Source organism: Aythya fuligula, chromosome 3 (genome assembly GCF_009819795.1).
Source record: "Aythya fuligula isolate bAytFul2 chromosome 3, bAytFul2.pri, whole genome shotgun sequence".
NCBI classification, from domain to species: domain Eukaryota; kingdom Metazoa; phylum Chordata; class Aves; order Anseriformes; family Anatidae; genus Aythya; species Aythya fuligula.
This window is the reverse complement of record NC_045561.1, coordinates 20,102,041-20,128,156: the sequence shown is the minus strand read 5'-3', so window position 1 is coordinate 20,128,156 and position 26,116 is coordinate 20,102,041. Positions and strand designations below refer to the sequence as shown.

The 26,116-nt window shown below is 33.6% G+C and overlaps 1 protein-coding gene across 1 annotated transcript in view; it reads right to left on the bottom strand.

The window, feature by feature from the left end:
- SPATA17 (spermatogenesis associated 17) overlaps window positions 1–26,116 on the bottom strand; it is a 94,995-nt gene that overhangs the window by 49,123 nt on the left and 19,756 nt on the right. The window contains exon 6 of the mRNA XM_032185266.1: window positions 7,014–7,137. Within this exon, the coding sequence (XP_032041157.1) occupies window positions 7,014–7,137 (124 nt within the window). The remainder of the gene's footprint in view (window positions 1–7,013; window positions 7,138–26,116) is intronic.

The following is a 26,116-nucleotide window of genomic DNA, read 5'->3' as shown; positions in this document are numbered from 1 at the left end:
TATGATAATTTAGCATTGAATTGAATTTAAATACAGAGTTAAAATATTTTTATCATATGAATTGACAAACAGGAAATAAAGACTGATGTAACTGATAAAAGTTATATAATTTTGAGTTCTACATTAACTACAGAAAATCAAAACAAAAGCTCTGAAAAAAAAAAAAAAAAAAAAAAGCTGAAACGTAACTTCATAGCATGTTTTTGCTTTGTACAAAAAAATCCCTAATCCAAACTCCATGGAAGTCTGATAAATGACTTACATTATCCTAAAGTGGAATTGCTTATGGAGCATGAGTGTTACTCAGAGTAAAAGCAGCAAACTCCTGGGAAATGTTATCTCAGTTCTAGTTCTACCTATTTCCAGACTACTTCTACCAAAAATACTTACTTATTTTACAGCATCAGCTGCTGTATCACTACAAGTCATCTTTTTCAATGTATGAGGGCAATGGGGATAAATATGCAGCAAATACTGACCACATTTCTAAGCACATTAGTCTTGACTCAACAGAAAGATGACAAGACACTCCAGCAGGCACTGAGAATTGGAGGAACTACTACAGTCCAAAAAGATAACACATCTTTTTATTGGCAGCTATTGAAGAAATGCAATAGATTTTTTTATTTTCATTTTTAAAACAGTAAAGACCTACTATTATACATGGACTTTATTTTTCTCTTGCAGCTCTAAATGACCAAGTTGCTTATGAGCGCTATCTGTTCATAAACTGCCAAATGATATCAGGGAAAATTGCCAACATTACTAAAGAGGAAGGAGAATGATGGGCTTTATTGTTGCTTGGGGTGGAAGAGGAAATCAGCAGACACTCATGAAAAGGAGGAGAAAGAATAAGGCACTTTGCAATTGCATATTCCCCTATGACAGAATACCAGAGACAGTATATGCTGTGAAAACAGCATGCTGCAAAACAATACTGCAATGAGAATGAGTCAACTTGGTCTTCAAATGAACAACAATCTAAGGGCTAGTGTTGTGGGCTTATGTTCTTTTCTGTTGAAGTTACTCCTTCTCTGAGAATCATCAGGAGATAAAGGAACTGGAGGAATACAGAGGCAAAAGCTCTGTAAAATGTTCTTTAATAATCCGTAAATGGAAAGCTCTACAACAAATGTCCTTCAACTACAGAAAATGGGAGAGTGTTCTTGGCTTCTCATTATATTGCTGCAGTGCCTCATTTTATCACTTTTCCCTAAGCATGTGCTGATGGCCACTGTCAAAGATAGGATGCTGGGCCAGGAGATTCTTCAGTTTGACTCAGATGAGTCTTCAAATTGGTCAGGGCCGAAGAGAAAGAAGATTCAAGAGTCTGGGTAGGCATACAAACACAAGTGTACAATTCATGTTTTTCAAGGTCTCAATACTTAATGCATTCAGAGAAAAGATCCCACAGAATGGAGGACAATCTAATCTCAGCAGGTTTTATCACAGAACATGAAATCCAGTTTTGGAAACAAGTCCACCAGCCAGAGCAATGATAAGCTGCAATGATATATGTATAACACCACATTCTTAATAATGTCAAAGTTTTGCAATTGTGTGACAAAGGCTTCAAGTTTTTGTAGACATTATATGACAAAGAACTTTTGCTTTCTGGACTAGTTTTACATTCATTTTTCTCTTAAAAAAAAAAAAAAAGGTAATTATTTAAGAATTTTTGGAAAATTATACCAGAATACATTTAACTGCTTAGAAGCGGAGAGGAAAGTTGGAGAGAAGAGAATTAAATTCCCTTTTATTTCACCCAGTACATTTGCCTGTATGGAAAAAACTAAAGAGTAAGGGGAAAAGATCTTTTGCACCTCTGGTTCCCTAATACTTTTCTCAGTGACAGAAGGAACGATAATAGCTTTTTTTTAAGCTATTAAAAGTTTTTTTAAGCTGTGAGGCTCAGAAGACTGTTTCTATAGTCTTTTCCCAGTCTCAGTGACTTAAAAAGACATGCAACACTCTGCTCCTACCACCACTTCCCATGCTCTGGCTCCTTCCACTTACCACTGCCTTCTCCTCACCACAAGACTATCGACATGCAGGTCCTCTACCTGGGTAGTTAGAGTAGCGCTAACAGCAGTTACACGCTTGTTTTCAACCAGAATCAGACTCACCTCAGCATCATTGTCCATCTACAGATACTTAAACAATACATGTCAGTATTCTAGCTTGAATAGTTCTTTGGAGTTATTCTATCATATATTAATCATCATTTTAATGCTATGACCCAAATTTCCAAAATTTGTATCAAATGCTAATGATAGGAATCACTCCACCACACTGCAACAAATGAGGGCTCTTTGTACCAACTTCTCAGCCATTCTGTGCTTCTGCAAAGTGCCATTAATGTATTCAGTGATTCCAACTTTTGTTGACCTTACAGACAGCACTTTGCAAAGGATAGTGCTTCCTAAAATTGTTAGCCTTTTTTGTACGACAAAGAGCAGAAGGTATTCAATTACAGTGAGTTTTTTGAATACACAGACAGGATATACATGGGATATACATGTATACATGTATACAACAGGGATATATGCATGTATATGGATGATCTGTATAGATTGACTTATAGTAGAAACCCACATTAGATATCTAGTTCATTTATTAGTGATAGCTGAAAAAAAGGATCATTAACACTGCAGTGGAAACTGCACATTGTGATTATGGAATAATAATTTTTAAAAAATCTAATTTTTAAGTTTTGTGTCTCAACAAGAACTTGTAACTCATTCATTGTATGACAGATTAAATCAATGAAAAAGATAAACAGAAATAGATCTGTGCTGTTATTTCTATTGCATTACCAATAATAAGTGACAAGAAATATTCTGAACAAAGGCAAAGGCTTGTTAAACTTGTACTATAATTTGTATTATGTTCATCATAAAGTCAGAATTTATCACACTGTTAAGCTAAAAATGGAAAAGGAAAATGTTGCTACATATATAAATAATTTTAAAAATTGAAATAGAGGATGTTATTTTTAAAACAGAATTTTATTTGGAAGACTCATGTTGCCACCTCAGATTTATTTCTTACTGTATTTTACACTAGAATCTTGCAAAAAGCAACCAGTAGGTGGAGCAGACAACATAATTTATCACCTGATAATTTGACTTTATTTCGTAATTATGTTCCCACAATTATGTAGGAGAAATTTTCTTCAAACAAAAGAAACCCATGTGAGTCAGATATTTCTTGGCTAGTTACTGGAGCTACTCACATATATAGCAAACTGATTAAAATCTCAACGTTTTATAACCATGAAGTTTTAGATCTCATACTTTATTTCTCCAGACATTATTTGGCAACCAACTTAGTTTAAATCAAATAAAAATTTCATTTCTTTTTTTTTCAAGCCAACTCTTACACCTGTAAAGAGCATTACATTTTTGTTGTATGGGTATTGCTGGAAATACAGGAGAAAAACAAAAACAAAAACAAAACAAACAAACAAACAAAAAAAAACCTGTTACTTAGTAAAGCCAAAAAGACAATTTTTTGTGTTTGGAAGCGGGCAGGGTACATAGAAAATTCTACTTTCACAGAAAGACAAACAGTAATTCTATGGCAGCAAATTAATATTATTACTGTTAGTAATTATTGATTATGCAAGTAGCCAAACTTGTTTAGCTTTGTTTTCTTTAAAATTTTTTGCTAAAATAATTATTTAATTCACATGAACAGAGTATGTGTAGTAAAATGCTTGTGTAAATACAGTGTACTTGTAATAGGAAATAGCCATATTTTGTTAAGTTTCCATGGCAAAATAAATTCAGTTGTTTGCAAAAAATATAGGAATATTGTAAAGTGTAGTATAATAGTTTACTCTTTTTATAAATAAATCATTTCCCTTAATGTCACTGTTTCATAGCAATGGAATTCAGTACACACACACACAGAAGAAAGAAAGAAAAATTTAAAAAGTAAAAAAGAAGGTAAAAAAAAAGTGAAGAACTGTAAATAAAACAACTTAAATGTAGGTATGCCTATATAATATTTTGTAGCAAGATCAAACTCCTTTTGCTTGAGATTAAAGTGTGCACACACTTATTCTGCTCATATTTGGAGCTGACTTGAAGCTGTGTAATTGCTTTAATTCTACAGCTAATATACCATGCCTCTCAACAGGGCTAATTAGTTTGGGTTCAGCCCCATGTTATAATTCCAGTTTTGTTTAGAAAGTAATCAAAGCAAGCTCGTATCTTTCTAATAAGACTATGTGTATTAACCTATACAATAACTATGTGTACCTGGTAACAATAACAGCAAATAATGCATACTATTTTTTTATTTTTATTTTTTTTACTTTATAAAGGTAACAGTTTCTGGAAGAAATACATGTAAATGTCTCAATAGGAAGCTAACATAAGAAAACAAAAAAAATAACATGCTGGCTTCATCATAGGCCATGCTTTTATGTAAGTACTCTAAACCCCTGTATATTTATGACACCAGCATTTGTAAGATTTACTTTTGGAAATGTAAAGTAATGCTATAAATTAGAAATTGGCACAGCCTTATATATGTATTTATAATCTGTGGAATAAGAAGAGAAAATTTTGCATTCAATAAAGGATTCATAAATTTTAAAGACAGAAGGGATCTCTGTATTGTCTGCTACATCATGCAGTGCTACATGCTTGATCATCTCCCTGCTTAACCTGTAACATATTTCTGAGTTGAGTTTGTAGGCTTCAGCTTGTAAGGAATAGAAATTGACACAACTTTCTTTACTAAAATTGAGGAGCAATAACTTCTTAATTCCTTTCTTTCCATAAGTAAACACACTTTTCTCCATGCTTGTAGTAAAATAAAAAGATTCACAACTATAGGATATATTTGAAAATATTATTGCAAATATAGATTTTTTTATTGCTCTCCGTATAGCTTGCCTGAATATCTGTAGCCTTGATCCCTGAAATGGCTCAGCTCCATCACTATGGAAACTTTAGCAGATCATCTGCACAACTAATTGGGCTTTAGTTAATATGACTCTACAATAAATCCAGTTCATCACTCTCCTCTTTTCATTTACTATGTCCTCTGCTTAAAAATGATATTGTTTCCTTTACTCACTCAGAAGTGTTGACTTTTGCTGCCTGGTTGTACTGATACAATGAATGGACCTTGCTCGGTAATCCAGTTAACTGTCCTCTGAAGACAGCAAGATGCAGTTGTAGTTAGGGCAGAACAGCAGGGATATTGAGAGCAAAATGCCAGGAGCAGACCATCAAAACAGTAAATTCTGCACCAAAATAATTTGCCCTCTATCTTAGGAAGATATCAAATTCTATGACTATATAGAATTGTGGAATACATAGCTTGATTACAATTATTACTTACTTCATATATATGTATGCTGTTTTTCAGGTTTTTTGTAAGTGTTCCTTTAATTTACATTCATTCATGTTTTAAAGTACTAGCTTAGAAAAAAGATGGTTCTTGGAGCATAGTTCTGTGATAAAGGAAAAATTTCTGTGGGCTCCGAGTCATACACACAAAACATCTTAGCAGGCAAAACCAAGTATACTTTTGTTGTGAAAAATACTGTTAATTAAATTCTAATTCTGCAAAATTGAGACCCAAATTCATCAGATCATAATAGTTACTGATGCCTGCTACTGCAGTCCTCCAGGTGGACGGCTGAAATATGGGCCTGCTTGCTATTCCTTAACAATGCATTACAGTTTGCTAAGCCAGTATTATCAGAAGTGAACTAAGTTTACTACAATTTTGTTAGATCACAAGTCTTCCAATGTCTCTAACAACCTACTTTTTCTGCTCCAGGTAAACATATTGATGTTTACTTATTTGGTTTACATAAATTGCTCATACATAATTTCAGCTACTAACAAACTCCCTTGACAAAAACCTATTCAGAAAACTTTTTATTTACTAGTATTTTAATGGGCTTTTTTTTTTATTCAAATAAAATTACTTTTGTTTCAAATAAAATTACTTAAATTTTATTTACAAGTTGTTTTTTAGTGACTGATATTCAGTCAGTGCAACAATATTTCTATTAATGTATAGAGTACAAATGATTCCCAAACAGAGGAAAAGATTAATTTTTTTGGCAGTAACTAACATCGTATTTTCCTGCTTTAACATTTCTTACACACAGATTATAATTAATTAGATATGAAAAGCAAGAAGAGTAGGAATCAACAAAAGACCACAAGTATTTAGTTCATACCAGCATACCATGATTTCCCATTGTTCCTTATTCATATGAAGAACAACCAATTACCAAACATTTATGGATACAAAATCTTTTTTTACAAAAGTTTGCAAAAAGGGGACTAATAATAAAAGGAAAAACCACAAGCATTACCAATCATATTAATTTTGTATAAGATACATATACTGCCATGGTCACCTGTCTGCAAAGCAGCTTACATAAGAAATCTTGAAAAATATATCACTTTTATCAATACAAAACAAATTAATCAGTAAATATTTAAAATTTATGAGGCATTTCTATGTAAAAACAATCATTCTAAATAAGCTGATTCAGGCAGTTCTAGGAAAAGCTTTCACTGAAAAACTGCATTTACAATCTATCTTAAAAACAAGCAGAAGACAGCACTAGTCCCAGCATTAGCTCAATTAAAAAAGGAGGGGGGGGGGGGAATGAAATCCCTTCTCAGCTTAATAACTTGTTAGTTCTTGACAAGTGCAACAACACAACAATAAGCCAGTCAAAATGAGTTTTTAAAGCGAGGTTATGCCCTTCGTGTTGTGTTATCACAGTGGCAGATCAAACTGCTGACTTGGACTCTTTCTGCCAGCAGTGCTGATGCTGCCTCTATGAAGCTGCTGTCATGGAATAGTCATGGTACCTGCTCTTGCCTACAGAAAAGCACTAAATTGAACTCGAAGTAGTGTCTTTGTGATATCTTTTCAACAAGTCATGTCCCATTCAGCCTGCTAGTTTATCTTTGTCAGGCTGGGGGCCCAAGTGGTTTGCATGAGCTGTCAGGGACACGTATACCAACCTGCTCAGTACTAAGGAGGTAATGCATCTTTCGAGCTTGGTATTTCTTTTCCTTTTCTTTCTTTTCCTGGTCCTTCTTTTTCCTTTCATTTTCATTCATTTCTGCGTACTCTTGGAGTTCATTCCTGTAATAAAATAACTCTGCTAATTATATGCCAATAATAAAAGACCTGATCATGTTTTATTTTACTTTAACCCTTTTATAGCTTCATAGCTTTCGGCTATTATCTATTAGCAGTATACTGACACTACTGGAATGGAAAATTACAGTTCATTCAGTTCCACAGCAGCGTGGATGTAACTGTGAAGAAATAGAATTAAAATGCTAAAACTCTAAACTGTATATTAGTTCATGTAATTTAGTTATTATTTTGAAGATTATGTCAATTTGTATTTTAATAGTTTGATAAACTTGCATTTATATATGTCTTTTTGTTGTTATTTTTAAGAGTCATTTTAGTTTGAATTTTTCTAACAGAAGTTATTTTAATTTAGCAATGTTCCTTGAAAAAGTATCAAAATAAAAGTTGTTCACTTGTGTTTTGGTTAGTGCTTTGTGACATTTCCTTCTTATCTGCAAACAGGAGAGACGTTATGGCCTGAAAAAGGATAGTAGACATGGTGATAGTTGATATTCACTCCTGGGCCTTTTGGCCTTTTGTGAGTACATACAGTTGGAGAAGAACTGGATGTAAACTTTTTGTGCATGCTATGTCCTTAAGAGGAGTTTCCATAGCATTAGGTTTCTTGCACAGGTCAATTTCTACTCTGCTCTGATAGCAATGGTACAGGACACCACAAGAGACAACATAACTGCCTCAGAATACAGTGCATGGGAGAGGTTTACAAACACACAGTGCCATCAAAAAGATGGGTCTCTCTTCAATAAGGGATTCACAGGATCTGTGAATCACAGATCACTGGAAATGATTTCATTGTACAAAAAATAAGGAATTGTAGCTAATCCCAGTTCCAAAGAATGGAGATTCTAACTGAACATTTTGAAGACAAGTGGTCATGGATTCCCCCTCGATGCCTTTTTTCATAGAAACAAAATTTTGTGCTATTTGCATAGTGCACAGGTATGAAATTCTATTACCCAGTTCCAAAAGGCCAGTTTGATTACCATTTGTTATTTTTGTTATTACGAAATAGATAGTTCAAATTAACCTTTGTGCCAAAGACACCAAGAATATTCAGTCAAGCATTTAGATTGTTTAAAAGTTAATTAGGTGAGTAAACTCTAGGCTTTTTTTGTTTGTTTGTATGTTTAGCATGTGAGCATATGATAAAATAAAAAGCAAAGATAAATACACTGATCGCATATCTGGATCATTTAAATATTTCATCAAAACTGAGTATTTAGAGAGGTCCACATTAATGGTCTCACTTGTTCCAATGGATACTAAATAAGATGCTCTAGGATGAAGGTCAAATCCTGTCAAAATATGCATGTGGGTAAGTTTGCTAATGTGAAAAATCCCATTGGAAATTCATATTACTCCTGGAATTGTATTTAAGACTGTGAATCAGACTTATTCTAAATATTTTAATTATTGTAATGTTAAATTAGTTCATCAAAATATGTGAAAGAGCAATACTTGCTTTATAAACATGAAGACTGAAACTGCATTCTTAAAAGCAAGTTGTAATGTAGAATTTATATATATTTTATGCTATATTTCAAGTTTTTATCAACTATAATAAGTAAAATATTAAGTATTTACACATTTTATTTCAATCATACAAGAAAAAAATAGAATAAAAAGGAAATAGCGATTGGAAAACGTACAAGTCTTTCAATCTCTGGAAGTATTTTTTGTTGCAGTTTACTGTTAAAGTCTGCTAATACAATATTTCATACAAGGTTACTTATGAAGCACACTGACGTTTAAAAATCACCATGCTATGCTTTTGCAGCAGTGTAATTTTTTTCCAACATAAGATTAAATTGCAAAATAAATGAATTACTTAGAGTGGCATGGCCCCCATTTTGCCACCCTTCTCTTGAAAATTGCTTATTAATATGAAAAAAGAAGTTGGAAAATAGCCTGTTTTACTTTATGCATAGTGTTTCGGGGCCTCAAAGCCTGCAGAGCCAGACTAGCTGCACATTTTAGATTGTGTTGGCAAGCGGGTACGATGACCTTTCTGACCTGCATCTCAAGGCTATTATTAATCGCTAAGTAACCTGGTAAAGCCAAACAAATTTGTTTCCATTGAAGGGATCTCTATCTGTGTCTGAGAATTTGTGCTGTACCAAACAAACCTCATTAACTGTGTCCATTTTTGACAAAGAACTAGGAGTTGGAGAGATTGGTGACCTTTCTTTGTCCTTAAGGTACAGATTTCAGAGTCACTGCATGTAGGTACATAAGCATTTTTACTTGAAAACTCTTTGCTCTATATCAATCATTCATAAATAAATAGATAAACAGAAAAAGCACATAGTATCAACACTGCTCTTTTATTTTTTGCCACTTTACTTTCAATATCAGAGCATATGATCTGTTTAACATATTTAATACTATTTCTTGTTCTTTTTTGAATACAGGCATCTGTTCAGCTTTACCACTATCTATAGCTGATGAACCGTCTAGCAACATATTAATAGAGTTTATTCATGTTCTTGTGTACTCATGCACTTCTTCCAACAGTGAATATGGAAGCTTTGTTATCTAGAATACAATCTATGATGAAATCTTCCAAACAAAAATATTGATAAGAATACATTTGTGTTACAAATGTAATAATAACGGGATGTAAAATGTTTCTCATCATCATTAATACAAATTTACAAAATTATTTTGTATATTTAATATTCAGCATATGCTGAAATTAAATAGAAATCAACCACTGAATAATTTTTTTTTTAAAAAGGAAATTAAATAGAAAGAATGTCTAAAATACTTGTAGAAGTTCAATACAATTCATGATCCTTTTAGATTGTACTATCATTCAAATCATCATGATCCTTTCTGGATTGTTACACCTTTTCATTAATGCTGTACCCTAACACATTTAAAAGTTTGTGGTTTTTAAGCAGTTACAAGTAATCTTCAACATACTTTTGCAGTCCATACATTTTGTCAGTTGTGCTACAATATATCTATCACACATTATACTGTTCTGTAGAGATGTACAGAATATATGGATGATTCTGTCTTGGGGAAGAGAGCTCTTAAAATGATTCTTGTCTGAGAAGCAACACAAAATAAGAGGTATGTAGTGGTGCAAACATTGCTAGACTGGAAAGAATAAATGTTTTATCATAGATTTATTCTAAAGTTATTTGATATGTCTTATTTATCATACTTTCAAGGATTTCAAAGATTCGAATAGCAGCAACAAAGCCAGAGATTCTAAAAATAGACATGAATCTACTATTTCACTTGTTAGTGGATTAATACCCACACATTATGCATTGTGTAGTAGGTTTCACTGTTACTATACAGAAAAAAAAAAAAGTGTACAAGAGATATAGACATAAATCTAGACTTCTAAATGGAGTTAATGTTACACCTTCAACATATTTCCCTGCTCAAAGAAAACAAATCCAATTTTCCATTAAAGTCAATTGAAAATTCCATGAAATTAAATGACCTTTGGATTGAAACCTTAAGTTTAGGCCCAGCTTTCTCTTTGTTCACTCAAGTTCAATCAGCGATAGTAAATAATGTTTTCATGGGACCATCTGATATTAGGAATACTGCCTATCATGCATGATCCATAACTTTCTTGTTTGTGGACTCTCAATGCAGTTTGCTTCAGGAAGAACTTTTTATGCTTTGGTATGAAGGGGGAGAACTGAATACAGAAAAACATTTTGGCCTGCATGATTAAAGCTTCACCAAATTTGTTGAGAGAAAAAGAGTTCTATAAATGCAAAACATGTTTTAGGTTAATTAATAATTTTGTTATTTTCATAAATAATCTGCCTTCTGCATGACTTACAGTTAGAATAGTACTGCTTATTAAACTAACTTACAACTGAAGAAAAAAAAAAAGAAAGAGCAATTTATTTTAACATATAATTTTTTCATTATCTTAAAGCTTATCTAAGTATTTTAACAGCACCTACTGCATCTTCCTACAAACTTGGCTTCCTCTACATAACAAGTCTAACCAGTGTTTCTTTCACAGAGATTTCACTGAATACCTTTGTAGAGGAAATATGTGTAAATTTTGACAAATACGATGCTTTATCACAATCTAAAAACTGTTCAGAAGAATATCAACGTTTGTTAGCACAAGTTTACCATGAATTTTCTTGCAAAAAGGGAACATACTGAGTAATATAAAGTGCATTTTCTTTGAAACAGGTAATATTTCTTTCAATTGAAACCAGGCATAGGATCATCAATTCATGTGCTTAAAGACCACAATTAAAAATGATCACATGTAAGAAATCTGTGAAGTAGTTATTGATTTGTCAATGATAAAATTATTTGCTTTATATAGTTTGACAATAAAACATTTTCATATGACAAGGTAACTTATTTTTAGTCTGGTACTTCATTATGCAGTAGGCAGCAGTGCAGGTTCCAGCTATGAGATGCAAATTTGGTTGACAGTACTCCTGCTGTCTGTATAAAGGTTAAAAATATACACGTAATATTGTTCCTGGCACTTTTGGAAAGGGCTTGAAGTGATGATTTCAGCAAAATACAGATTTTCATAATTCTACATAGAGTTTCATCATTTTACAAATCCATACTGACCTACATTTATTGAACTTTATTAAACTATTGTGTTCCGTTTGCATTTTCATTGGAATTCTGTGATCCTTTGATTAGATAACCATAAAATAATAATAATAACTAAACAGAAGGGCATCTGAGAAAATCAATAGTTGGTATTGTTTTCTAGAGTACCCAGAAAGAGTACAAAGTTATTGTGATTTTAAATGGTTCCTGCAATACAGCAGTAGGCAACCTTAACATAGAAGATGAACTAAATGGATTTTACCTTCCTGATCATGTATCATCCTCCCTGCTCAAAGAGGAACTGAAAATGAAATTAGGGGGACAATACTTTTCATATACCACTGCATGCCACTTGATTTCACATTACATTGGTGTATGCGAGAATAGAATATGACCTGCCATGTTATTATCATTTGACTTTACCTATTTTATTTGGGTAAAAGATGAAGTATATATAGACTTTCCCAGGATGTAAAAGTAGTTTAGAGAGCTTATGCTTTAAAGGCAGAGTTTTAACAGAAAACACGTACTACGTTCTTATGTTAGCCACAGCTTGATCATCCTCCACCTAGATCATTTAAATTAACCTGTTCAGATTTACTGAGCAGAGCAGAGAGGCTCTGCAACCCCCTACTCCTCTCCACCATGGCATATACTACCATGTTACATGACATATTTGCAACTGTGAAGCCTTGCCCAGTGAAATATGTGATAAATCCATTCTTAAAGTATATTATTTGTTCTGAAATATTTGCCATAGTATGTTATTCAAATACCTGAAAATTATACCACTCATTGGCAATGTAATGATAAAAATTGTTCTTTTCTCTGTGAAACACCAAGAGGATTTCACAGTGTATTTGCTCCAAGTGTAACAAAACATAAGTGAAAAAGTTCCAGAAAGTGCTTCTATAATTCATTGTTACTTTGTTAGATAGACATTAGCTAGTATAAAATTAAAAGAGCTACCCCATCAGACTGATTGCAGATATATGCATTAGTTTACATTCAGATTGGGATGCATGTTTAATACAAGGACAGGTATTTGCTTCTTGATAATGATAAAATCCCATCGTTTTCAGTAAAAGAAAACTTTTAAAGTCTTCAAAGTAATTATACAATCATTTTGTTGGGAAAAAAAAAATCAATGGTTAGCTCTGTTTTACACAACTTCTTATGCTGAGCCACTCGAATCTTGCAAAAATAATTAAAAAAAAAAAAAAGCGCTATTCTGATTAGTATTTTAAAGTTGTGATTTGTTACAACATAAAGATGCATGCTATTTCCTACTTTTTCCAACACTTTGAATGTTTAAATAAAAGTAAACTAAAAGGTTAGAGAATAGGTTTAACAGCTCGCAAACATCAGGAAACTGATGAACTGCGCAAGAGATTCAGACAAGAATCAATACTTATACTTCTTTTAAGGTATTGTGTTCATATACCACAGAGAGTTCCCTGTTAAAAAATGGGTACTTACATTACTGTAAGGTATGTGCTGTCTTCATGTATCTGTTCAAGTGGCCTTTTATGTTCAAAATCATAATACTCAGCAACGCAGTATGTGTTCACACGCATATCCTAAATGTCCTCAATCTCCTCATACACGTTTTATAAACATAAAAGATGGGACAGGAGCAACTGTCATTCGGTTCCTTTCTGCTTGTAGAGGATCAAGGAAAAGCAGAAATATACACTAACAGTATTCCTTGGGATCTAATGAAAGGAGATAAATGGCTGGAGTTCTCCTGAAGACTGCAGATCAGAGATGCAAAGAAAAAGTCAGATCTCAATCTGCCTTGCATCAGGGAGTATTTTCTCACAGAGAAATTAACTGAACCCCAAGTGATTATCCTTGTAAGGGAACTTTAAGTGACTCCAAAGAGTAGGGTCACTTAATGTCAATTTCTGAGCAGATGTCCAGTCTGCCAGGTAAAGAATGTTTCCACTGTCCTGAGACGTTAAAGTCCCATACAAGCAGCTGGACTTCTGCAGGCTGAGTTGACATAATCACCTGATGTGGTAATAAAAATTATGTCAGTCAGGTAAATGCTATTTTTACCATTATTGTATGCACAAGCACACATATACCTAGATTTTTAAAGCTTACAATGTCAAGAACCAGAGAAAATGCTCGGCAGTAGAAGGAACTGAGGGGCAGCTTGCTGCCCTTGAATACTCAATACACATGTGCATCCTGACAGAAACTCTTGATCAAAATGTTTGATCTCAAGTTACAATGGAACAGACGTTCAATGGTGCAGTCAGTTATTAGGGTTATGAGGTCTAGAACACCTACCACAAAACTAATTATATCAATCTGTTCGACAACTTAATCATGACACATCTCTCTTCAAAATCTGGAGGACTATTACCATACTGTCATTGCAGTGCAGTGAACATGAAACTAATATGACTCCTTAGGATGAAAAAATAAACAAAAATAAAGCAACTGTGAAAAAACACCCCATAGATTCTATCATTAATTTTAAAGAAAGAAAATCATAACACCTTAAAATTCCATTATCCTTTGTGCATAGTGGAACATATTCTGCCCAACTTCCTGTAATTACATAGCGTACACTGACAATGGAATTAGGTGACATACCAGTTCAACAGTCAAGGTCCACAGTGTGATCAATACACTATGTAGGAAATGTGATGAACATAGCAGCGAAGGGCATACAGTGAATGAATACCTTGTGTAGATCAGGAGATCAGGACACAGCATGTATCAGCTGATAGGAAAGAACAGACTGATGTATCCTTCCAATTTCCACTGCTTCACAGTTACTCAACAGAATACAACAGCTTTTGAAGATACTGGTAACTGAGCCAGTTTATAACTAAAAAGGGATTATTTTCCCTAATCTATTATACAGAATTTTCTAATTAAGGTTTAAATATCAAGTTATACAGAACATTTCCTCACACATATTTAAAATCTACCAAATTATTTATTTTTTCAGAAACATGTAAAATTAACAGTCCAAATATTTTTCCTCGAGTATATAAATCCTTAAGCTGAATTTACTTCCTACAGATTAGCAACACAAAATGCTGTGCACTTGAAAGCCATTTTTGTAAATGGTCTGATTTAAACAATGAAGTTTTGTTAGCTTAACTATTTTGATTTAAGTAAATTTTAAAATCTACCCATTGTGGATGTAGCATCAGAACATCAACACTACTGAAGCTTCTCTTGGTTGAGGAACTGTATCCAAGTATACTGGTTTGACTTCACTTATGCTCAGGTTTATAGTAATATAGCTAACAGTAACAGGAAAGAAAAAAAAAAAAAACAACTATGGACAAGCATTCGTTTTGCAAATGGGTGCAACTATTTAACATTTTTTCATTCCTTGTGTGCTTGTTATTGACCTCTTCACGGAAAAATCACCCTTAAACAAGCTTAAACAGCGAAATTAGTAACTGGGGGTAACAAAGCTGAAATCTGGTCCTGAATGGATTACAGATTCCTAACACAAATTAGTCTGATGGCAGTTCAGCAGAAGTGATCATTTCTAGCACAGTGTCGGTGCTAAGCTGCTAAGAGAGCAGTCAAGTTCTTAAATTTTCCAGCAACATATGAAAGAAGATGTCTAAACATAGACAACTACCAATGAAAATTTACAATGAATGTCACGTGAAAGTATTTTTTATCTTTTGGCACTGTAATTCCCAGAAGATTATATGTGCTACCATCTGCACAGTAGTAACTAGAGGAAAGCACATTGCTATGTTTTGCTACAGTAAAGCTGTTCACATTACTAGAACAAACTCCTTTAACCTGTTATTTCTCTGCTGCAGTGCAGGACAATGTAGACATGCCTATATTCCTTTTACCTTCATATATGGTACTTGGCAACAGTTACAATATTCAACATTATGTGATTTAAAAAGCAAACACAACGTTATAACTTCTAAAGGTGATCAGCCAAGTTGATTTTCTTTCTCAGCATATTAAGCAACAATTTGACTCAGAGGCCTACTGTCTGACTCATATTTTTCACTTTCATGTAGGAGCTTGCATATGTTTGCAAACATTTTGTTCACATTAAATAGGTTTTACAATGGCAAGGCAGAGAGAGCTTTTCTGTATTGACCCATAACACAGAGCACAGAAGTAATGCCAAATCTCACAACTTCACAGTGATGGTTTTCTCAAGTGATAGTTTTCTCAAGTTCCGTAAGTATGGAATTTGACTACAGAGTTTGTGTTACCAATTGAGCATCTCTGATGTCTTTTTTTAATAGAATCATAGAATGGTTTGGGTTGGAAGGGACATTAAAGATCATCCAATTTCAACCTTCCTGCCATGGGCAGGCGCACCTCCCACTAAACCAGGTTGCCCAAAGTCCCATCCTTGAACATTTCCAGGGATGGGATGTCCACACCTTCTCTGGGCAACCTGTTCCAGTGCCTCACCACCCTCTGAGTAAAGAATTTCTTCCAAATATCCAATCAAAATCTATCTTCTTATAGTTTAAAGCCATCACTCCTTGTCCTATCTCTCCACTCCCTGACAAAGAGTCTCTCCTCAGCTCTGCCTTTAATTATTGGAAGGTTGTTATAAAGTCTGCCCAGAGCCTACTCTACTCCAGGCTGAACAACCCCAGCTCTCCCAGCCTTTCTTCATAGTGGAGGTGATATCTCTGATCATCTTCATGGCCCTCCTCTGGACTCATTCTAATATTTCCTTCTTGTGCTGAGGGCCCCAGAGCTGAAGCATAGAAAGCATAACAAAGCACAAAAGCATTATGAAGCATAAAAAATTATGAAAGGTACCACAAAGAACTGGATTTTTAACATAGCTAATGCAATCATTCTGGAAGTGATCTGACCTTTTAAAGTATTTCAGTGCTACTTGTGTGTAGCGCAACTTGTGTGTGTGTACTTGTTTCACAGCAGTGGCTAATGAGGGATCTGAATCTATCAACTAGATCCCAATTCTTAAAAATGCTAGAATACTGTATCTCTTGTTGCCTTAAAAACATTGAAGTAATCAACATGCCAAAAAATATGCATTTTTTAGGCAATAGGACACTCAGTTTATTCTCTGAAATTTGGTTTCTTCTTTATAAGACAAAGTACATTCAGTAAAAGATTTAGGCATCCTAAAGGAGTTATCCTAAAGGATTCATGCTAAGGAGTACTTCTAATGTTTAGATTCTTTTGTCTATATCTAAGCATATAATTTTTAATCTGACTTCTTGAGTAAAATACATTGCAAAGCTATATGATGGTGATGCCTCCCACCACCAAGTACAAGTAGACTAATAAGTGCTGCATCATTTTCGGTGCCATGCACCTGAAAAATCAGATGTGTCTACTAGATGAAGCTGTAAATTTCTTTTTGTTTGTTTGTTTTTGTTTTTGCTTTTGTTTCAAACAGCTAGTAAATCAGACAAGAAAATAATAGCCCACCTGAAGAAAAAAAAAAAAAAGTTGAAAAAGTTTGCTTTAAACACTGTCAAGCTGTTTTGGTTTGAAGGCAGAAGGAACCATGAAGTTCAAGGTAAAAGAACTGGGATTTAGCTTCACTGTCAAGGATAAACAGCTTAATGGGTTCATGTAATTATCCCTACAAGGTGAAGAGTCTGAAGAATTTGAAAGGGGGATAACAATAGGAAAATGTTTTGCACAGCTTAAAACGAACAAACAAACAAATTGCATGCAAGACTTGTAAAGTGCAATTCACAGAATTGAAGAAAAATTTTTTATGACTATGATAAAAAGGTATATAAAACAATACATAAGCTGACAAAAAAAACATCAGAATAATAAAAAAAAGTTATTTTTATTTCTTTATCAAAAAGAAAACTAAAAGGTTGCTATATTAATGTCTGGATTCTGGATACTAAAGGTGTTTTCAGACTAGTAGAGGAGGATATAACAAGAAGCTACGGTTCAAAGATGAAATGAAAGCAATTAAATGGAGAAATTTGGGACATACTTTGAATGGCAAAGGTAATTAACTCCTGAAGTAGAATACAAAGGGTATTTTCTATCTTTTGATGTTATTAAATCAAACTAGATCTTGTTTAGCCAAACCTTATTGTGCTTTTTAAAATATTGTTATAAATTGATGGATATGATATTAGTGGTAGATCTGAAGTCAGACTAGACCATCTGATTCAGAATATTAATTTACTATGAACATCACTAGAGGAAAAAAAAAAAAAAAAAAAAAAAAGCCATGCATATGTCATGCCTCTTTACTGTTCTAGACTGTAAAAATATAAGAAAATTATTTTTTTCCTTTGCTTATCTGAGTGAGCTCAGAATTAAGAGAACTCTTAGATAGCACAAGTGGCTGATCTAGATAATCTAAAAGTAATAAACCAAAAGTATTCATTCTTCTTCTTCTTTTTTTTTTTTAATCCATTTTTGTCATTTAGGCCTTTCTTCAGAGAAAAAAAAAATAAAGGAAAACACAACAAAGTGATGATAAGAGGCTATATACTGCTTTGTATCTCACACGTTTTTGTGAGAGTTTGTAGAATATTACCAACACAAAAGGAAAGATGATGACTTGCCACCATAAAAAAAAAAAAAAAAACTCCAAGAAATATCAATAAGCTATCCTCAGTGAAAAATCAGGTCCTGAATTTGCAAAAATACAAACGGTTACATACCACACTTCTAAGAACAAACACAACTGCGGTGTGGTTCTTTTCAAAGGATTTCACCATTGTAGCTTCTACTTCTCTCTACTTCTCTCATGTAAATGTGAAATGAGAAATGCTGTCTAACCTCAGAAGCCACTCACTGGGTAAGGCAATTGAAAGAACACCTTATTTAGTTTGGTAGTCCTTAGCATACCTGCCATCTCAAAATGCTCACATTTTGTAAAATTCTGAGGTATGCTCCTTATTTAATACTGAGCTATGAAGTAAGTGAGCAGGTTAATGGTAAATTTTTAGTTTCACTCAATCACAGTATCTTACAACATAATAAAAAAAAAAAAAAAAAAAAAAAAGGTGTCTCAATTTTCTTTTGTTTCTTTGGAGAACACAAAAATAAGCTAAATCCAACAGGTTCTGGAAAAGATGTATGTGAAAACTAAGTACTCACTGATGCATCTGTAGATGCACACCCTCACATATGACCTGGACTATTTGAATAGCATAGAGCAAGCTTCGTTACTTAACTCTGTACACAAATTGCTTTAGCAAACAACAACAACAACAAAAATCTATTTTTAAATGTAGCACAAATTCATGCATTTAAATGTTATGCTTTGTTTTTGAACTGAAAATGTTATGCTTTGTTTTTGAACTGTACACCATCACCTCTTTATAATGACAGAAGAAACTATTCAAATGAGTTGAGTAAATGGCACATAAAATTTATCATATTTCTAATGACCTAGACACCTGAAATGACTAGTTCTCCGAAATGCACATAAAAAAAATATTGATATACTTTCTCACAAGTCTTTAGTCTTCAGGTGGTAGAGCTCTTCCCTGATAACCTGGTATAGCCTGTATATAGATGGCCTGTCATGTCTCTACAATTAGATAAAACCAGAACTGCTATAATTTAATCAGTTACAACCTGAGAATTATATTTTGAAAATCAAGTTTATTAATATGTAATCTTTAGGTAATCATATTTATCCTCCTAATTTACACAATATTTATGATACTCTACATGTCCTTGAAATAAGGAACAGGGACACTACACTATGAAAAAGTGTCCTAGCTGCTGGAGTTCATAAATTTTGTTCAGCTTTGGATGAGTTCAAAGAATTGCCATGTAAGAAAAGCCTTACAGAGGGAATTTATCTGATTATGGCAGTAATAATTACCCAGCTGTTTATTGCAGATAGAGAAATAATTCATGTAGGCAATAGGCCGTGGTGGCAATGACACTCCGCATTTAGTAAATATGCAAACTGTTCACTTCTAATTAACCAAGCTAGAGGATGCCCTTATTAAATGTATAAACTAAAAGTGCCTTCCTGACAAGTGATGAATTGTTACATTGCACAAACTCTTGCCACAGAATTACTGGAGTGAACTTGGGGCTTAACTTCATTAAGAGATCTTGTGGGATAGTTAAATGAGGATGGACAGCATAACAAGACCTACCTGACAGTCAATGATATGTTAGAGCTTAATGAAACTGTACCTCTTCCCCTTTTCTACTTATTTTACAGCAAGATCCTGCTTCAGACAAAACATAAGAGTGTAAAGCCTGCGTATGTAGGAGAATACAAAATGCTAAGGTTAGTCAGTCTGTAGAAAATGTTTTATGAACTATCAGTAATTTTACAGACCAATTTCAAAATAAATACGGTTTAATGAGTTATTGCCAGGACCTAAATTGTCTTCCTACAGACTCCAATTAATTTTTTTTTCTTTTGATACAGGTGAAATAAAGCTTAATGCTTAAGCTACTAGTCCAAATGTGGTGCTTAGTGCTGTACAAAAAAAATAAAATTAAAAAAAAAACAACAAACAACCTTCACATTTTTAAAGACCACAGTCTAACTGATTACTTATGTTATTTATACTATTTATGCTTATCTGAAAAACTTGATCTATATTACACAGAACTAGCTAAAAAATATGGTAAGACTGCCTTCATCACTTGCTCAAGACATACATAAATAGAATAAGGCACAACTGAGGTGTTTCTAGCTGAATCTGCACTGGGAATTTAGCTTACTTTGTAATTATAATGGCTCCTACCGTAACCTCAGTACAATCAGAAAGTGCTTTCCTATGGAGTTAAAGCAAGGTATTGCCTGCTCTACAGCTTTAGCCAGTTCATTTCAATTGCATGACCAAACTAAAAAGACAAAAACTTAATCTAATATGTCTTGGTTTGCAAAATGCACTATTAAAAACCTATAGGAATAAAAGCATACAAGTTGTCTAAAAGGATATATGTATATGTAGATATGTGTTAATATCTACAAAGGTAGGTGAACAGAAGACATGAAAATGGGTTGATTTCTCACAGTTTTTTTATGCTCTGAATCTGTGAAGAAAGCTGGATTTATGGACAACAAAATTTAAGAAGAAATAACCATCACAAATTGCATGACTGCAGATAATATAACTAAATATGTTATCACAAAGAGGATTCTGATAACTCATTTTTTATATCCTAACATCCTAACAACATCAGGTTTGTAGCCATGGAAGTACTCTGGGATCTTCAGTGATCTGGGATTTTAGTTCCAAGTTTCCTACCAGATCTAGCAGTTACACCTAAAGTCCTCTGGAAAAGGCATAGATGGCTCAAGTTCTGTGTACTACCACTCAAAAATAATATTTAAATTAAAGAAAGCATAATTGGCACTTGTTTTTGTTTCTCTATCTCCCAAAGAAAGCTAACAGGATACATTTACATTCAGAAAATTCTAATACAGGTAGATAAGTTAAAAAGCATAATGTGTTTCTTCTAGATATCTTTGAAGACAAGCAAAAGAAGATGTGTTGAAGATAAATTAGTTAATTAAACATGAAGCGAAAGACAACATTACAAAAATGAGCTTTTTATTGTTGCAAGAACTCCAAGGAGCTGTCTGAAAGGCTTTGGCACTAATTGAAAATAGACTACAGAATCAATTGCTTCTGCAGTCAATGAGGAGGAACATTTTAATTGAATTATAAGACAATATATACATTCTTCAAAACACTTTGACACTTGAGAAAATAGCCAGCACCTGGACTTATCTTTATCAGAAAGAAGCAGACAGATGGAGGCTGAGCAAGTTCTCCTCATATTAGTATGACAACCCATGATTTATTTCAAGCCCTCTTTATGAAAAACAGCAATACCTCAAAAGTTTTAAGAAGCAAAGTGCTTGTCATGTTAAAAGTAAATAGGCCTCAGTAATGCTCCAGTAATCAAGAATAAGCTCCATGCTCTTACTTTTTTCAGTTCTACAAGATCAGATATATTTGCAGGAAAGCTAAACATTGGATTAGATCACCAGCAACACATAACAGTATTGTATTTCACATAATATTTCACAATATTATAAAAAACTAGACTGCATAAAAGACATGGATATATGTATTGACAAGGAAGTGATTTTTATCACTTTGTATTCTCTATTTTGCTTGCAATACCAGAAGACTAAGAAGCTTTTATAATGACTGAGATACTAAATCCACTAATACAACAGCTAGTCAAACTTGGATGAAAATCACACTATTGAGGGCCACACTCAAGGTCTTTTCACTACTAAAGCTAACAGTAGCGGAGAGAAAAATTTGGTGTTAATCCTCTAAGTGTGTGAAATTCATGATTTATACTCATAACAGTGTTTAAATACATTATAATGCTCGTTAGAGCTAGACTCAGGTCTTAGTTTGCTACCTTTAAGTCAGCGTTTATTCAATAGCAAAGAAAGCTGAACTACCTGCCTTGATTACACAAGCACCCCCTACACCAGTACCTTGCCACTGCTTTGTTAGTTTTCTGATAGTGCTATCTTACTGAGTTCTGTACCTAGGAAAAAAATTAAATGGTGCCATTCATCAGCAAATGGAGCACTACATCCCAAAATCTTATCTCTACTTGCACACCTGACATATAGCAAAGTTGCTTTACTATAGTTTAAAGGCCACCGTGTAGATAACCTTAGTCAAAGAACTGTAAGTTAATCACACTGTTGGGCAACTGACGTTATCCATAAATTCTTCTGATATAATGGCACCAGCATGCTAATTTATGTGAATTGATGTCCATTTGCTTATCATGGATTGGAAATTGTTTCACATAAAACAAAATTCTAATGCATCATATGAAGTCATAGTCTATGCTAATTGCTTTTGGCTTATTTACCATTGTTTACTATTTTACCAAGTCTTAGAGATGCTGGATGTAGCTTTAAGAATGTTTCAAAACAAGGTATTTCTCCTCAAAATGAAATACACTAACTTCAGTGAGAAGTAAAGGAATTTATTTTAATGCATGTAATAATGTATATAACCATCCAACTAATCCATATTTGGAAAGAATACAGTATGCATTGGTATTTTATTGAGTACAAATGGGTGCTATAGATGAAGAATTATTACTAAAATCTAAACAGCAAAATTTCGGAGGAAAAAAAAATATTTAAGACTGTGTTTCCTACTTGATTGTTTTGGAAGTTCCTAATTTCATGCTATTTTCAGTTGTGTCCAGTGCCAGGACAAGAGGCAATGGGCACAAACTGGAACACAAGAGGCTCTGCCTGAACACCAGGAAGCATTTCTGTGCTGTACAGATGAACGGAGCACTGGCGCAGGTTGCCCAGAGAGATTTTGGAGTCTCTCTCATGGAGATCTTCAAAAGCTACCTGGACATGGTCCTAGGCAACCTAGTCCAGGTGTCTCTACTTCAGCAAGGACTTGGGATCAGATGACCTCTAGACGTCCCGTCCAATTTTAACCATTCTGTGATTTTGTGAAATCTTTCAGGAATATCAGAATTCATGACTAAGAAATTCATTTCAAAGTTACACTAAAGCTAAACTGTGCAAAAGTCAAGAAAAAAAAAAAAAAAAGAGTGCATCCTTATGTAGACAGAGTTTAGAGTTCAAATTCATTCTTTTGTCATTAGTCAAGGGACTCTTTAAATCTCTTCTTAACTTAACTACTAGGGACTCCACTTGGGACACCCACAGCCATCAAACCTATCTGGTTCTACAGAGGTGGCAAGTAATGGGAGTGCTGGAGGAAGATCTCTCCATTCTTCAGCCAGTCTGGGAGCTAAAACAGACAGCTATCTTTAGTTCATGTGAAAACAGCGCCTTAAGTTAGGATAAACAGTCTGTTAAGGTGTGCAAACTCACACATAATATGACTATTATTATTTAATTATATTTTAGGTCAATTTCTGTTAAATCAATTTCTGTTAAACTTAATTACATCCCTCTATGGCTTTAAACTGGGGCAGCTTCTATTAAGTTTACTTTCTCCTGGGGTTTTCACGATAAAGACAAATGATAAAGGTCTGGCTACTAAATGAGGGCAGCTATTAAATAAGGACGGCTTGTATTAAAGCTGAATGGTAAAGATGTGGCTATTGGTTGAGAAAACCCCTTAGTAAGAGAAGTGCCTTGCATTGAAAAAAAAAAAATGGAGGTAGAAGGAGGAGAGAGAAGGCAACAAACTCTGTTCAGTAATTCATGTAGCATACTGGGTTTTAAACTAACAGAACACCCAAAATTCCACAGTAACTTTTGTGAAGTTTTTCTTATACAGAAGCAAGTGATTGGTAATTTTATATGGCCTCCTCCTTAATGAAAAATGAGAAAAATAAGCACAAGTTCTGGTTCTGGACACAAATTAAAACTGTACCTTGAAAGCACTTGCAATGTGCTTTCAAGCAGCTGTTGATAAATAAAAATTCTATCATTATTTTTATAGAAGATTGAGAAACAGATTAGGACTGCATCATAATTTCAAAGAGAATACAGTTTAAACAAACTTTTGAAGTGATAATTTTTACATGTGTATTTTTTGTTTGTTTCTTTCTTTTTATAGCACCCAGGTTTTTAAAATCAGTTTCTGTTTTACTGTGGTTCTAGCACTATTTGTGGAGAAACTAGGTTCTATACTGGTACTGGCGCAGAACTAAAGCATATATTCTGATGAATGAAACTGTAAGACAAATGAGAAAGCAATTGCATTGGTTTGCATATCATGCTTCTGTTGTTTTGTGGTGTTCTGGAGGTGTGAAACACTCAAAGGCTGCTTAATGTAAGTGCACAAGTGTATTAATGGCTCTGTCTGCCAACATGTAAATTTCCATAATGCTGAAGATGGAATAAAACACAGCCAGTTCATAAACACAGTCCTTCAGTTTCAGACAATTCCTACTGTTTTTTACAATGAACTGTTACAATAATTTTATATACACATAAATGGTTATTAACAATGAAGTTATACTCTTCCACTTAATGTGAAGGGGGATGGAAACATACAGAGAACCCCTCCTCCACCTTCAGTATTCCTAGTAGGTGTTTCCTACTCTGGGCCACCTTGGGGCCAAAGCAGTTGGCAGCAACTTTGCCCAATGACAGGAAAATCTGTTTGGCTGAGGGCCTACACCTGATCTTCACTAAGCATCTGTTAGATTTAATCAAAAGAATGTTGAAGATAATTTACATATTAGTTTTCAAATATACTCCAGCAAAGAATTACTGCAGGAATACTTGATTGGACTTGAGAAAAGACACATTTTTAAAAGTGAAATGACACTTACTCTCCATTTGATCAAATTCCCCATACAATTCATTTTTATTTTCATTTTTTTAATCTGAAAGATTTTTTATTTTTTTTTTCTGAAAGAAAAATATTCCTGTGAACTCCAGAATACAGAATTCAGACTGGCAGAATATCAATATACCTGTAGCCAAGTAAGTGCTCAGAGCAACTTTGACACATTTTCATGTACTTAAAATTGTATTGTTCACCTTATCTGTTAAAGAAAAACTGCACAAAAGTATTTATTGACTAAAATACCTACCCAATACATATGCCTTATGTTTTTTAATGAACTGAAATAAATACTATGGAATTTGATGAACATGTGAAAATACCGAAACACAAAAATATTTTTATAGTCCTCCAAAATCACATGTACCCAACAGAGATCTATTGTGGGTGTAGAGAAATAAAATACAAAGCTCCCATCAATGTATTCAGTACAGCAAGAATACTACTTGCTATCTTGTTCTGTTTGCACACATCAAAGATCAATGTAACTGGTGACTTGTGAGCTTTGTTTCAGGCTTAGGCAAAGTGAGAACTATTATGAGCACAGAGGCAGTTTGTGTCTCTGCCGTTCATACATTAATCTTCGTTTTAAACCAGAAAAGTTATGGCTTCTTTTACTTTCCCTGATTTAAACTAGTTTTCCTCGGATTTTATCTTTTCTAAATGAAAAAAAAAATAATCCAAGGAATTCTAAACAAGAAGATATGACAGATTTCTTTGAAGGTACTGTTGAAGAGATGACAGATATTTTAAGTTTGGCTTTGCCGAGTTGTGATCTAACATTCTACATAAAAATACATTTAAATGAACAGTAATCAGAGATTATGTGTTATCAACATGTTTCAATGTGATGCAGGAGTTATGACACTATGACAAAGAGGATGTAGCAGCAACAATAATAGTGGAAAATAATAGAAATTAATAATTAGTCTTCAAAAAAAGGTGGTTAATTTGTGTTTTACATAAAAAACTTGCATATGCTATTTTCTATAACAGACTTCTAGCTGAAATGCCCCTGCCATGTGATCTAGATGAAACTTCCAGAAATATGACTGCCTCATATTTCTCCATTTCAAAAAGCAAAGATTTGACCTAGGTTTCTGTACAACAAAAGCTGCATGGATTTTGTGCAATACTATTTCACTTACACTGAGAAAGTAATACTT